The sequence below is a fragment of the Manacus candei genome, unplaced genomic scaffold (genome assembly GCF_025592945.1).
Source record: "Manacus candei isolate 608988 ecotype Guabito, Panama unplaced genomic scaffold, ASM2559294v1 h1tg000015l, whole genome shotgun sequence".
NCBI classification, from domain to species: Eukaryota; Metazoa; Chordata; class Aves; order Passeriformes; family Pipridae; genus Manacus; species Manacus candei.
Genome location: NW_026138063.1, coordinates 24,025,657 through 24,041,552, shown reverse-complemented (window position 1 = coordinate 24,041,552; position 15,896 = coordinate 24,025,657). Strand labels below are relative to the sequence as shown.

Below are 15,896 nucleotides of genomic sequence, written 5' to 3'. Positions count from 1 at the left end.
AAGTAGCCCTGTGGTTTCCTCTATCCCAGCCCCTGCTGAACACCAGGAACGCCTCCAACAGCCACAGAATCTTTTATTACAGTAACTCTCATCCCACAGACCGACCCGCTGGAGGAGATTCTCTCCTCTTAGAATGGATACAGAGCCTGTGTTTCTGCCAGGTGTCCTAAAACCCTTGATGGAGTAAGTACTTCTCTGCGTTTGTTCTTTTTTACAGTGCTATGTAGAAAGGTGCAGGAAAGGATTTGCGTGTTCGACGGGCAATTGGAAATACTAAAAAAAGTACATTTTAGCTCTGGTGCGGTTGTGCCATTGGCTCCTGCCGTAGAAGCGGTTTCTGCCCCGCTATGACCGTAGGTAAGACCGTGCCGCCGGCCGGGGCTGTTTTTATCCCCTGGGGCACGGGACCGGCCCTCAGCGCGGGGCCGGACCAAGGCCCCAGCGCGGAGGGGGCGTGGGGGGGCAATAAGGCACCCCCGCTCCGAGCCGCGCAATGGACGCTCCCGGCCGCACGCCCCTCCCCCGCTGCCGTCACCGCCATCGCTGGCCAATGGGAGCGGGGTACCTCTGTCACGTGATGTGAGCCCCGCCCCCGGACTGTTTGTCTCCGCACGTGCGGCGCGTCACGTGACGGGGAGGGCGCGGAAGCGCGTGTCTCTATGGTCCCGCGCGGGGCCGAGCGCCCGCCCCGCGCCGTGGCCGCGCTGGCGCCGCCCGGAGGCTGGCGGACTATGAGCGTCCGTCCCTCATTACCTCACGGCCGGGAGGAGGAGGAGGAGGAGGAAGGGGAGGAGGAGGACGAGGCTGCCGGGATAGCGGCGGACCTGCCCGCGGCCTCACTCCGGTCCTCCGGCCGCCCCGGGAAGCCCCGGCTGCGGCGGGCCCTGCCCGCTCCCCCGCCCGCCGGGCCCGCTTCTCTGGGGAGCCTCGCCCAGGCCCATGGCCCCATGAGGCGGCAGAAGGCGGCCGGGCAGCAGCGGCGGCGGCGGGGCTGAGGCGGAGGAGCAGCCGGGACGGGTGCAGGAGGTGGGTGACCCCCGGCCGTGAGGGGGCACCGCGGCGCGGGGGCTCGGCGGGCCAACCGCCCGGGCCGGGGGCGGGAGCGGGGGGGTCCCGCTCCGCGGCGCCCCCTGGCGGCCCCGGTGCTGCCCCGGGGGTCGGGCTGGGGGTACCGGCGGTCCCCGGGTCACCCCGGGCCGTGTCCCGAGGGGCCGCGGGGCCTCCCCGAACACCCTGCAAAGTTTGTGGGCGGGAGCGCGGGGCAGGGCCCGGCCGGCCCCGGTGTCCCGGTGTGCCCCCCACCCGCCCCCGGGGAGCGGGCCCGGAGCCGAGCAGCCGCCGGGGCGGCCGCCTTTGTTAGGCCCCTGCTGCAGAGGAGGGGAGAGGAGAGGGGAGCTCCCCCTGCCCCTGCCACGTCTCCGATTCTGAATCAAGTGTTGTGCTTCCAAATGAATAAATAATGATTTAGCCTCCCCAATGCGGCTGAGCCTTCAGTGGTAACTGGGGAAGGCTCATCTATCCCAGCACCCTCACTGAGCCAGAGCAGGTAACTTTTAATAAGCACTGAAACATTTACATGCTCACTTTGTCAAAGTTATGCTTTTCCTTTTCTTGGTTTGGTTTCTTATTTTATTATTATTGCAAAGGTAGAGATCGAGGAAAAATTTTAATTTTCGTTAGGTCTTGTAAATTGTTCCTTACGGTCTCTTTAAAGCCTTGAGGTGAGGGTCCCTAAGCAGAGCAAGCACTGCAGGCACGCGTGGTTTGTGTGCATCTCTGAACACGTCTTACACCAGTCCTGGTTCAGTTCAGGATTGTGTGAGCCTTGCCATGGCCGATGAAACTTCGTGGATAAAGTTTACTCTGTTTGCACGTGCAGAGAAGGCAGGGACTTGTCACACCCTGAATTTCAGTGCGTGTCTCCCCCCACCCCGCGGTTCTGTGTCCGTGCTGTCGGCTCAGGCATCGCTTACACGCCCGGGGGGGTTGGAGCGGTGCTCTGATGGTCACTGAAGTGCCCAGGTACTCGTGAGAGCCGAGTGTGGCTTCAGTGCTCTGTGCTGTTCTCCCGGTGTTTGTGCTTTCCAGCCTCATTTTACAGATGGGGAGCTGGTTTTCCCTCTCTTAGTATGTTTGATCTCGTGGTGATGTGGGTGTTTAAGTGCCTGACACTGACCTGTGGTCCTTGCCTGTCATCTTTGTTCATCTTTGACTGCACAGCCTTTCCTGCCCGTGTTTGTTCCATCCCTTCATGTGATGCATGAGCTAATTCTCTTCTTTGCAAACAAAACGCTGCTCTGAGTTGGTTTGTTCTTTTACATCATACCTGTTTCCTGCCATTATCACTTCCCTCTGCTCAGACTGCTCTGTCTTCAGCTCGTCCTGTCCTACACATCTTGACTGTACACCCTGTGTGTTTACTTGTGAGCTCTATTGATTCACCCAGTCCTGGAAAGTAAATACAGATTCCAGTTCATGTGGTCTGGAAAACAGTCTGTTGTTTAGAAATAGTCTGTTGTTTCAGTGCCTGTAGCTCCTCTTTGATCTTGCCAATGCTAAATCAAGGTCAGCACCCCTGGGAGTCCAACCCCAAGATGTCATTTGGGGCTGCTGTCACTCTGCTGTCGGGAATGGGGAAGGGAGATACACTGGTGGTTTGTCAGCAGCTTGTTTGCCACTGGTGCAATTGGTGAGCAGGAAAAGTCGTGGATAGGGTGTATCTGTAGTCCTAAGTCTTTTTTTCTTCTGTTTTCCTCCAGTTTCATTCTCTTTAGGGGAGGTCTGACTGGTTTTTTGGTGATGAACCACTTATTAAAGTGCTTAGTACACCTCATCAATAACTTGAAAGTGTGATTTCACACATGTTGTGTCACACTCTTTCAGTTTATATGTGAAAACACCCATTCTGCCTGCTGAACTGACTTTGGTGCTGTACTTGGTCACACGTTGCCAGGGTTTTCTTCCTCTGTAGCGGAAGCAGGGAAGTTCTTCACCTGTAACTCTTTGTGTGTTGCTTTTTTTATCCCCCACCCCCTCCTTGCCAGGGTTCTACAGTGCTCCAGGCAGCAAGTTTTGAAGCAGGATGGGAAAAAGACGCTGTGTTCCTCCACTTGAGCCCAAGCTGGCAGCTGGCTGTTGTGGGGTGAAGAAGCCCAAATTGTCTGGGAGTGGAACGCACAGTCATGGGAATCAGACCACAACTGTACCAGGCTCCAGTTCAGGTCCTCTTCAGAACCACCAGCACACAGACGGGAATAATGGAAGGGAGAACGTATCTGACTTGACTTTGGGCCCAGGAAATTCCCCAGTTACTCGAATGAATCCCACTTCAGGAGCTTTGAGCCCACTGACTCGGCCCAATGGAACTGCCAACAGCACCAAGAACCTGGTGGTGACAGCGGAAATGTGCTGCTACTGCTTTGATGTACTCTACTGTCATCTCTACGGGTTCCCTCAGCCACGGCTTCCTCGATTTACCAATGACCCCTAGTGAGTACATCTGCCTGGGGGAGGAGAGCTGGGAGCTGCCAGAGCTGCTGTGGCTTGGTTGGATGGAGGTGAAGGGTTTCCTCTGGGGAGTAGGAAAACTGGTGTGCTGGGGGAGGGGGGACATTCTGCTGCTTGCTTTGTCTGCCAGAAACTAAAAATGATGGGCTGTAAGTGCATGAAGGAGTAAAGTATTGTGGGTTTTGGTGGAAGCGAGCGAGCTTTGAAGAGTGGCCTTCAGGGGAGAACATGCTTAGCTCTACAGAAAGAGAGCTGGGCTAAGTTTGAGGAGGTGTGCTTCTTCAGCTCACAGTCTCCTGTGTCCCATGAGACACTGTCCTTCACTGAGAAGTGCAAACCCACTTCATGGTAACGTAAAAGTTTGCCCCCTTCTTTCTGAATAGATTCCTTTGCAAAAACTTAACTGAGTGATTCCCCCTGCAAAACTGTTCTAACAGAACAGTAAAATAACATTGTTAATTTGAAGAGGCTCCAGCTAATGGGAGACACTTGACTTGGTGAAGAGACAAGGCAATAGACTTCCTTCTGCAAAGCAAATGGAAAGGGAATAAAGTAAGAAGTTGAAACAAGTTTCCAGCTCATCCTGAAACAAATGCTGAGCTGGTGAAAATTGGGCAAGGACACTCACAAGGCTGTTCAGCTGTCCTAGTTAATGGGTTTAGCAGGGAGGGGAATCAAAAAATTGCCAGTTATAGAAGACACTTTGGGAAGATAGTGTTAGCTGGGCAATGTGAGGAGAAATCATAGAATCATTTAGAAAAACATGAGTCCAACCATGAACCAGCACTGCCAAGAGAGTTAACTTTCAAGGACGATACCAAGGTTAGGGGGAAAGGAGATGTGTATGAGCAGAAGTGAGGAGAAGGATTTATGAAGCTGTTTGGCTTTGGTGAGATTCAGCTAATGTTTATCTGAAGGTTGAATGCGTAGGTGTGGAAATGTTAATGTTGTTAAAATGTTTGGTGAAAGAATTATATGGGAAAGATCAATGACAGATAGACTTTCTGACACTCCTCCAGGGGCCTCTTCCAGAACAATAGATAAATTAATGGTGTCAACAACTTTTTATTTTAAGTTAATGAATTTTAAATTGATGTAAAGGAACAGTGGCTTAAACAGGTCAAGGACTTTTTCTGTGTATTCAGTGTCTGCCCACCTTACTGCCTGTCAGGATGGATGTGGGTTGTGCTTTCCATGCAGTTATTTTCCAAGTAGGATTATGGATACATGTTCTGAATGCTGCCACACACTAAGCTGTTTAATATTGTAAATACAAATGAATGAAGAAATGCTCTGGACCAGGCTCTCAGATAGTTCCAGGGACTCCCCAGGCTGAAACATTTCTGCTGTTGTTGCTACGTACCCTGGGTAGGCTCCTTTTAGAACATTTTATGTTAGTCTGCTTATTATTGTGTCACTTGAAACGCAGAGGGGTTTTTTTTGCTGTTGTTCTGTTAAGTCAGTAAGAGAGATGGTTTTACACAGCTGCATTCTTTTGGTGTCAGAGGAGATTTCTGGCTGGATTTTGTTGCTTTTTCTGTTGACTAGTTTCAAAAAGGACATCCTTTGGGGAATAGCAGCTGGTTGAATATTATGCCCAGATTTGAAAAGTTCAAAGTTGCTCATTGGGTATTTCTGTGCTCATAATTACAAGACTTTTAGATCAGCACACCAGCAAAGCATAACCAGCCCTTACCTCCTCTTCCCCTGCAGGCAAATGCTTACCTAAATTTTCTTGTGTTTCAGCATTTATGCTTTTGCTTCCAGCAAATAGTTGGATGTTCCCCAGGGAAAAGCATGGGGTTTGCTCTGTTGTAGAGCAGCACATAAGGATGAGCTGTCCCACTTGGGACACTCATGGAATGAACTTCAAGGCAAATGTCATTAAATATAGGAGTAAGCAAAGTGAAAATACAGAAATAATTTGTATTTTGGCCCTTTGTGACATAATGAATGTCAGTGGAAGAGATCTTTGAGTAAAACAAAGGTTTATCCAGGAAGTCTCCCTGGACAGACTGTTGATGGAATAGAAAGAGGCACAGCCTGTTCTGGATAGCATTTTTAAATTGGTGCTGAACCCCAAAGTAAAGACAAAAGTAGGTGTGAAGGGCAGGATTTGGCATAAATAGTGTAATAACATAAAAGTTACAGGGTTCTGACTTGAGAACCACCATGAATTTCAGTTACCATCTTGAGGGGATATGCTCATGGACAACAATCCTGATGGGAATTATGGTAAGATACCTATAGAGTAAGGTTCCCTTATTCCAGTGTTAGCACTGACATTCACAAATCAATGGAGAGACAGTGGAAATGCAAGACTTGCAGTTATGTCTGAATTAACTTGGTAAAGGAAGAAAATATCCACTTTAATATTCAGGTTATGGGAAGAAATTACAACTTGGAACCTGTGCAAATAGTTAATCGGTTGCTTCTTCTACTTTTGTACTTCAATCTGATTTGTTAATAGTAGATATTACAAACTGGTGCTAAAACTACACCATGGAAGTTTCCAGTTGCCATGCAAGACAAATAATAAGGAACTTGCATCATAAAATCTGTTCTGTAACAGGTTTTTCCCGAGTACAAGCTAAACTCTGATTTGAACAGGCTGTATTTTTCCACTTTAAAATTCCCTTTGTAGTTGCAATTGGAGAAGCTAGCTTTTAGTTGCTGAAATTCCCCTCTCAGCCTAAAAACCCTCATCAAACACAGCTAAGTGGGATGTTGTGTCTGGGGAAGAAACAGTTGCCATAATCTGCTGAGGGTATGGCTGCAAAGTACATGTAAGTGCTCTTGGGTGAAGGTGGACAAAAGGTTGTTGTGACTTTTCTTAGTGCATCTAGGAAATAACACTTTTCAAGGAGGGGCTCTGGAACAATGGACTTACTGTCAGCTGCACCTGCAATTTGCTGAGTGCATTTATTCTTCAGAGACAGAAACATCTTTTCTGCTGTGAAAATAGTGAAATTTTATATACATTTACAAAATTGTGTATTTCTTCTTTTTATGCCTCGGTTGTTCTGACCACAGTGAAAAATTGTTTAAAATGTGCTTTAAAGTATTTTAAGATACGACAGCCTTCTGAATGCAATTATCCTGTCCCTTCTGATAATATCTCTTCTATTATAGACACAGAACGCTCAGTGGAAATATGGGTTGTGGTTTTGTTCCCTCTGGAAGGGGAAAGAGGCAAATTGAAAATGTGAACCTGCAATTTGAATTGAAGGGGAACTTGCTTAGATTTGTATTCTGAGAGTGATGGGTTTTATGTTCTCCTTGCCTTTCCTGTTTGGGATGAGTGTCACATGGGCTGAGCAATGGTTTCAAAACTTTAATTAGATTAGGGAAATTTCCACTGAACTTGTGACAGTAGTGTTTCTCAGAGTTCTCCTGTGTAAGTTTAGTGTCTTTTTTTGGTTTTTGTAAGCTTTCTAATGTATTTTCTTACACTCTGTTTCTGTTTGCTCTTGCAACATATGGTAGCCATATAAAATGTAGAGCAATGATCTCCTGCAAGTTGCTTTGAAGTGTTGTCAGAAAACTAGAACAGCAAATCCCGTCTTGGTCAAGCAACAATAGGGTTGTTGTTGGGTGTGGAAGGATGTTTCTGCTTCCTCTGTGGGCAAAGTCCTTCACAATTATCACTTACAGGCTATTTGCTATTTTGGGTAGTACTTCTGCCATTGGTCACAGCTGGTAACTACATCCTGAATGATGGATTTATGCTGTGATAGTTTTTAATTCCATTGTTGCTCTGAGGAACATCACTCGACATTGATTTATCACTAGAGTTTAAATTGTGTTCTGACAACTTAGAAGTTCTGTTGCTGTATTTGAGAAATCATCCACACTCTGTGCTGGTTTTGTTATCTGAACAGAAGATCTTAGTATTTTTTGTAATGTTTGCTGCAAGGATACATTGCTTACAAGAGCTTCGAGTATGTGAGGAAAGTAAATGCCTGAGCAGTGTTGTTGAATCAGTCTTGATGGCTCAGAACTCCTGTCAGTGTTTAATCTCAGAAAATCACATTCTATCATGCTACTTAAAGTTCTGTAGAAATCCACAGACTGATGTCTTGTATTCAATACTCTGTAATCTGAACAACTTGTAGAATCATTCATCCTGGTTTTATAATTAGAACAACATCATCAGTTGCCTTACAAAATTTTCCAGATGTTTGGTTATTCTTGTAAAGCTGCAGCCACCACTGTCCTTTCTTTAGTGTTTCTACAATTCTTTGCAATTTCACTCACTTCTGTAGAAGTTAGTTTTTTGCATTTAATGTTGACAGTCATCTTTACCTGTTTATCTCTTCACAGAGCTCTGTTGTTCTGAACTTGTTTTTCTTTGAGGCTAAGTCATGGGTTCTAGTTTAACAGCTTGAAATGAGCCTGCTGAGTTTGAGAATCTACTGTTATGCCTGTAAATTCCTGATAGTAGGCAGGAAAATGGAAATCCAGGTGATGTTTGAGTAGGAACAATAGTGATTTAGGTTTGTGTCCAACAGGAGAGAATATGTGTAAATATAAATCAAATGGAAAGTAAGCAAAAGATTGGCCATAAAGTGCTCATGCCTTTGGGATGGACCCAGAAGTCAGATCCTCATGGAAGTAACAGGGAAAGAAATAATTTGGCTTTCTCTTTATTCCTTTACAAAACAACAAAAACAAAAAACCAAAACAAAACAAAAAAAAAAAAAAAAAAGAAAAAAAAAGAAAAACTTTTATTGCAAATCTGATTTATAGATGAATTGCAGAATGCCTGAGGATCTTTCAGGTTCACTGGTACTATAAGTAACTAATCTTATTTGCTTCACCTATATTGATTTTTATATGGGCTGTCCTGTAAATTAGTGGATGCTGTGAAGTGCAGCCAATACTGACAGGTACTCAGTGGGGTCAAACAACCATATCCCTCATTAGATTCAGTGCAGAATCTGTCCAAGAAGGTGTCCATGGATGACTTGCAGAGCACTGCTGGAGAGGAGTGAGTATGCTGAAAAGGTGGAGGGAGATGATGGAGTGTGGCAGGGGGTGGGCACGAGGTTTGGGCATTGCTGGGCAGCAGGTGAGCAAACCTGCCTTTTGGGGTTCACTGGAGAGAGAGAAAGCAAGGGTATGTGCATGTGCTCTTTTACACCTTGGTACTCTCCTCTTAGCAGCCAAATATCCCTAGGGGCTGGAAGGTTTCTTTTGTTTTTTTCCTTTCCAGTCCACTCTTTGTGACGTGGAAGACGGGGCGAGACAAGCGGCTTCGTGGCTGCATCGGGACCTTCTCAGCCATGAACCTTCACTCAGGACTCAGGGAATACACATTAACCAGGTAACTGCTGGAAATGAAATAAATCTGAAACTAGTTTCGTTTGCTGAAAACCTGTAAGGATTCAAGGTTAGTATGTTGGATCAACATGGTTCAGTGTAATGTGCTTCACAATAAAATACACCTGAGAAGTGTGTGATATCCAGGGTGAGGGGGATAGCAGGATTTAGTGGAACATCTTTGCAACAGGTGACATTTTAAGGCTAATTGCAAATCTGTCTTGCATGCTAACAGTTTTAACATCTTCTGTAGCATATATTTTCTCTCTTACTGTGGTAGGTATTGGACAGCATCACTGGCATTACAGTTTACTGGATTAAGGAGGGATGCAAGTCATTTTCTCTGCAGTAGCAGAGAAACGTGTTTCACGGAGGCATAACCAAAAGAGGAATCATTGAGTACCTGACACTTCAGTTTGGTGCTTGTATTAGGCAGTATTTCTTCTCTTCCCTTTAGTGCACTTAAGGACAGCCGATTTCCCCCCCTGACCCGCGAGGAGCTGCCCAAACTCTTCTGCTCTGTCTCCCTCCTCACTAACTTTGAGGATGCCAGTGACTACCTGGACTGGGAGGTGAGAACAGGTGCATTTGGAACTCTGCATCCCTCTCTCATTCCGTTCGGGTTCGGGTTAGTACACGGTGATGTGTCTCCTTCGTTACAGGGGTGTGTGGGGATAGAAGAGACTGGAAGTAGAAGAAATGGGTCTGAAAAACTAGAAGGGAGGAAGAGAATGGGCTAACAGTATGCTTTTGGTTGGGAAGGGATCTGAATGGGAATAAAAGAAACATGAAAGTGGTTTATGGATTTGGCCCAATGGGAGATGGGTGTAAATACATGTGTAAAAGCCTGGGAAGTCTTTTGATGGTGTGAATAGAAACTGGAAATAAAAAGTAGTTAAGACTAAAGGTGTGAATGATTTTTAGGACCTTGTACATGGAAGTGTATTTAGTTCAAAAAGGAGGTATATATGTGGACTTTGTAGTTGGGTTATTTTAGACATGATTCTTGTGTACAGAGATTTTGTCTCTTGCCCAACACAAGAGATGGAAAACTGTCAGACTTCTGACAAGACTTGCCTTAGGGACACTGGTGAGGCTCAGTGGGGAAAGGTGGCAGAGGTCCTTTGTGCTGCTAAGAGAGCTGCTTGTGAGACCTGCCTGGTAAGAACAGAGAGTGGGGAAGAGAATGGCCTTGTCCAGGCAAAAGCCAAACTGTCCAGAGAGAGATACACAGTGTTGTGGGAATGACGACTCAATCGTGGACTCAGTGCTAGCAAACACCTCTTATTTGGCTGTTCATTTCCATCTATAGGTTGGTATCCATGGGATCAGAATAGAGTTCATCAATGAGAAAGGTGTCAAACGCACAGCCACGTATTTACCTGAGGTTGCTAAGGAACAAGGTGGGTTTGAGATGGCAGCCAAACATGTCGACATGTTGTGTCACAGAACTGGGTAACTTAAATCTATGGATTTGGGGCTTGGATTGCAATGCTGTCATGCTGTTCTCATAGTAGTGCTGTGGAGCCACCAGGCTTAATCTGGATAACTGACACCTGCTACAGTTGGTGCTGGGTTTTCACCTGGCCTTTCTCTCCTTGCACAGCTGTATCTTAGCGTAAAAATATTTTAGGGCTTAAGAAACAGCAGATCTCAAAGTATGGATCTTCCAGCCTCATTCAGCATTGCCTCTTTCCTCTTCTATGTTTCTCCCACCAACTCGGATAACTGCAGGCTGCACAGCACCAACAGAAGGGTCCCTTTCCTCCTCATTCTTGCTAAAGTAGCATCCTCCAGAGGAGGGCTGGAAAAGGGCCCCTCTGGAGCACAGTTCCCACTCAAATAGAGTAGCAGTCACCATGGTAACTGCTCAAAATATTGCCTCCTTTCCTCCACTTAGCAGAGTGGAGTGGTTACACCCTCCTGGCTCTGGGGCAAAAGACTAAGGTAGTAATTTTAACTCTGATCTCTCACATAGCAGTGCACTGTGCTATCACTAGAGCATCAATCCCAGTCTGTCTATGTCAAGAGCTAAGTATTCTCTTATTTTCAAGGCTTATGGAGCTAAACTGAAGTGGCACATGGTGAAACAGTTTTGGGTCCCCACAACAGAAGCAAGGCACAGACCTTTATAAGAAGAGAGGTCATATGGAAAATGGGATTACTGTTTCATAGACCAGCTCCAGTAGGAATTAAAAGGGGTTGGCAAGTGCAGATAGTGTACATACATCAGGCCATGTATGTCCAGTTCAACACTGGGATTTCTAAAGCTCAGTTTCCTGTTTAGTCGTTTGCTTTTCTAGAGGCCTTTTAATGCATCTCTTATGTTTCTGAAACATCTTTTTTATACTGAAAAATTTCCCTTACTTCTATTTTTCAATAGACTGGGATCAGATCCAGACCATAGACTCCTTACTCAGGAAAGGTGGCTTTAAGGCTCCAATTACCAATGATTTTAGGAAAACAATTAAACTCACTAGGTAAGTTGATGTATTTGTCATCTTTTAATTTTGCTTTATAGCGTTTTGTGGATAATTTAAAGTATTTGTGCTTGATGTAAGTCTTCAGCCTCTGTCAGATGAGACATGTAATGTGAAAGACCAAACCAGAAATGCCACGTGTAATGGGATGAAGCACAATATGTTTGGTCCAGGCAGGATCAAAGTTGGCATTTTCTGAGAGAAGGGTCACTGGTTTTAATATTACCATCTATGTGAAAGATCAGAAGCAGAACCTTTGAAAGTTAAAAAGGTTGATTTTTCAGTATCTTTTCAATGAACTTCCTTTTCTCAGTGTGGTCATCTGTGGATGCTGGAGCTATTTGTAGCCGACAGCTGTCTTCAAACCACACTTGAATTTGGCTGGTTTTCAGAATTTGCTTGCTTTTCTATACCCCCAGCTGTCTTATTGGTTTCTGCTCCCTTTATGTTAGTAAAAATTGGGACATTCTGGTTTTGTATAGAAACATTAATTTATCAGGTCGTTTCTTACCTCTGGAGAAATGAGTTGGGTGTGCAGGGTTTTTTTTAACAGAAGAGGACAGGACGAAGGTTTTCATTAAAATCTGGTCTTAGTGCAACTCACAACCACTTTGTTTATCTGTTGTGTAGTGTGCTCTAGGAAAACCTGGAAAACTCTGATCGCTAAAGGAATTTCAAATTTTGTGAATTCTGATTTTACAACATAGACTGTCACTTATATGGTATAACTAACCTTTCTTTACACACCTCTCCATCATTTTTTTCACCAGCCTTTCAAATGTGAAGATAACCACAATAGTAAACAATAGTGAAATACTGATTATTTAGCCATTGTAACTGAGTCTTCTTCCAGCAAACTTCTCATGCCATTTTTGCCCCCTGCAAGTGGATAAAAAAGAATACAAATTGATAATTTGTGTTATGTGTGCTACTTCAGGCATCCCTTAGTTAGGATCACCTTGACTAGGGCTCAGCTTTTGGGACACTGAAGCTAATTCAAGCTCAGATAGGTTATTGAGACTGCTGCATGAGGCAGTACCAAAGGCAGTGCTCTCCTCTTGTCCGTCACTGGCTGTGAGCTGAGGGGTGAAGTGATGGCTGGGGTTTGTTCAGTCCCCCCGTGCGTGCTGACGTTATTTCTCTGCCGCTGTTCCCGCAGGTACCGCAGCGAGAAGGTGACAATCAGTTATGCAGAGTACATGGCCTCCCGCCAGCATTGTTTCCAGAATGGCACTCTTCATGCCCCCCCCCTCTACAATCATTACTCCTGACACACGGCTGCATGACCAGTCCCACTCCCCAGTTGCTGCCAACGGCTACGATATCATTGGGGCAGACGCCTCCTCTTCCTGGTCCAGTTACTTCTATTACTGCACCATTTTATGATGCTAGCTTCCGTTGCCAAGTCTGCCTTCCTGCTGACCTGGGGGGAGAACGAGAGCGTGACAGGACTTCAGGGGCCCAAGCCTTATCTCAGCCTTCCCTCTGAGTGGGGGTTCAGTTGGATTGGGGCTCCATGCCTACGAACTGTCGTGAGGTGCAGAAGACCTCTCGGAGTGAAAGTGCTGCTTCAGACTGATCCATTCCTGGGTGTTACTGACACTGTGGAAACTTGAGTTGCTTGTTATGGAAGCCCCCCAGATCAAGTAGGAGCATTCCCCTGGCAGCCTGGGCAACGGAGTCCAACAAAACATTTTTTAGGTTCTTTTTAATTTTTTTTAACTCCGGTATCTGTTGTGTACTGAGAGCTGATTGCAGTCCCCACGCATCACAGGTGGACATCATGATACTGGGGCGGGTCGAACACCTGGATGGCACCCCATCCTCACCAACAGAAAACACTTAGAGATGTGAAAAATGAATCCATTATTTAAATAAACCCTAGAAGGCTTTAAGGCTCGGATCCTTGGTAGGTCGAATTCTTTAGAAATTCTCTTGGTTTACAGTTTTCTGGGTTTTCAGACAGAACTTGGTGATGAAGCCTGCTATGGAACAGCATGCTGTTGTGCCTGTCAGAGAGCAACATGGCACATGCTGTTTATGGAGAGGAAAAGGTACTTGTGTGTCCCTGGACAGTCTGTTAAGACCAAGTTTTGTTTCCAAATATTCGTAGCAGATTGGATTAGGGCTGGGGAGGGGTTTGCATGGCACTGACTGTGGTCATACAATGAGACTAGTGACTGAAATTTGTTTAATTTAAGCTAACTGTCTTGGGGACCTTCCTATTGCTAGGACAGCCACTTTCTCCAGTGTGACTACTGATCTTCAGGACAGGAACTGTTCCAGTTCGTAGCAGGCCTATGGAATAGAGGTGTGGAGTTCCACTGCTAAGATCTATCAGCTTAGTTGTACCACAGCAAGGCAGTGAGTGGGGAACCTCCACTACCCAAACTGGGTGAAACTCGTGTGCATTCTGTATTTCTTCTCCCACGGTTGATGATCACAGGAAATACTCTCTTCTAAGAGGGAGTTAAGTTACCCATTGTTATTCTGCAGCATCGTTGAGGATGTCATGAACTCTAAATTATGACACTCTCTCAGTAAGGTAACTGGACTTCAGAATATAGTTTGGGGTGGTGTTGGTTGGTTTGTTTTCCAAGTTTCTGGAGGGTCTGTAATGGCTGGGAAAGCAGATACAAGTGCACAGGAGAGTCATGGCTGTTTGGTTGCACGTATCTTTAGAGCCTGCTTGCGTGGGGTCATTGGCTGGTGTTTGAAGCCTGAAATTCTGCCCTGGCACGGCAGGGTATAGGGCTGGTGGGAAGCTAAGAACTGCAGGCTGCTGCTCCTGGTCCTAAGGAGGCAACACACAACTGTGCAGTTTTGCTCTGTGTTGGTGTAACATCCTGCTGGAGAGGAGAGTTGTGAGGGAGGTTACTCTGGCTAACGGTGCAGCATCGACCCAGCTTTCGCCCTGTACTGGGTCATTCTTACAAATTGCCACTTTTCCCTTGTGGTGTTGTTGGAAAGCAATTGAAGATGAAGGGATTGTTCATAACTTCCTGCTGCTGAGAATAAATTGGTCTTGTTACAAACCACTCCAGTTTGTAATTACTCTCCCAGGTGCCATGTAGTGATGGGGGAGGGTGGGGTCAGCTCTGGACATACCACTTACCTTTCAGCTGTCAAACAGTATGATACATAGGGCTACACTCATTACTGTTCAAGTGTTCTATGTTAGAATTTAATTTCTAAAAGGTTTAAAAAAAGCAAAAAAATGGTGCTAAAACTTCACCCCTGAGCACGCTCGGTGAGACTGGTCATGCAGGCGTACAGTGCCAGGCTTTTCAACTATACTGTTTCTTTTTCAGATGTTTGCCCTGTTCTGTGTCTTCAACAGTGTATAGTGTTTTCCTGATTTCAGTTTCTTTGACTAGGGATGACTAAGGGGTGGGGTGGGGAGGGTTAGCTGTAATTTTTTTAAAGAACGGAATTTTAGGATTGAGTGACTCGGTTTAAGCCTAAAGTGGGACAGATGGTTTGGGACTGGGGAAGTCTTATCCTCTCCCACTTCTATTTCCCCACTCAGTCTGTTTGAAAAAACAAAAACAAAAATGCCTCTGAATATGTACTGTGTTCTTGTCTTGTTGCAGTGAGAAGAGAAGCTGGCAGGTCAGAAAACACTGGTCTGCTGCCTAAGGAACAGGCCCTCCCAGCTTTTGTCCCATAAGGGTCCAGCTATAAAATCAGTTGAAAACTGTGTCAGTAGCTAAGTTAGCTCAGAGAAATGTATGACAAGGACAGGTGGTCTCAGGAAATAATCCCATTTCTAGATCATTACACGGCAGCTATGCATAAGGATGAAAGAGGTGAACTAGAAACAAAATGTACTTTGAGTTGTCTCAAGATGAAGGCAACCAAAATCAGTGACCAACTGCTACGAGTGGCTGCTTGGCTGGGGACAGCAGGTTAGAACTGCTCCTCAAAGCAGCTGTTACCTGGTTAGATCTGGATTAACTCATCCTTAGAAGCAAGTGCCTTTTGGTCTAGAAGGGCTTATTCTCATGACAACCACAACTGAGAAATAATCTCACTGCAATGATGAAATGTCTTTGTTTTACAGTAACTACAGGAGAATGTCTTTGATCACTGGAGTCTGTCAGTGTTGGAATGTTTCCACTGTGAGGTTCTTAATTTTTTTTTTTTGTATTGTTCAACAGTCAATCTCAACTGAGGCCATTTCAGTTTGGGAACGTTTTGTAGTCAAAATATCACATATCTACAATTTATCAGAACAAAAAAAAATCTATAAGGAAATCTAAGAGTTCATTTTAACCTTTGCACAGAATAATTTGTTTTCATAGTACATTAACAAACCTCTGCAATCTTCACTGACCATTAGTGCTGTTTTTCTGTTTGTATTCTGGAAACTACATGTTGTTTTGTTGGGTTTTTTTGGTTAATTTATTTCCTTAAAGCAGAAGACCTCTTTTGACCTTCAGTGCAGAGATGTCAGACCAACTCTTTGTATTACACTTGGTTGCCTCCTACCTATATAATAACTTCTGAGTGTAAATAATTGAACTCTATCCTCTAATGAAGTATTGTAGAGAATAAATCATAATAGATAAAGATTATTTGTACTGT

The 15,896-nt window shown here is 45.3% G+C and overlaps 1 protein-coding gene across 2 annotated transcripts; it reads left to right on the top strand.

Moving 5' to 3' along the window:
• Positions 1-743: 743 nt before the first annotated feature.
• AMMECR1L (AMMECR1 like) lies at positions 744-15,883 on the top strand. 2 transcript variants are annotated; one of them, XM_051781155.1, is made up of 7 exons: positions 744-1,026; positions 3,045-3,489; positions 8,723-8,833; positions 9,287-9,401; positions 10,142-10,232; positions 11,213-11,309; positions 12,469-15,883. In XM_051781155.1, exons 2-7 carry the CDS (start codon positions 3,083-3,085, stop codon positions 12,578-12,580), a joined length of 933 nt encoding a protein of 310 aa, XP_051637115.1. In that variant the 5' UTR covers positions 744-1,026; positions 3,045-3,082; the 3' UTR covers positions 12,581-15,883. The 2 variants fall into 2 exon arrangements, with proteins under 2 accessions (XP_051637115.1, XP_051637116.1); XM_051781156.1 differs by lacking the exon at positions 744-1,026 and adding an exon at positions 1,278-1,546.
• Positions 15,884-15,896: the final 13 nt, after the last annotated feature.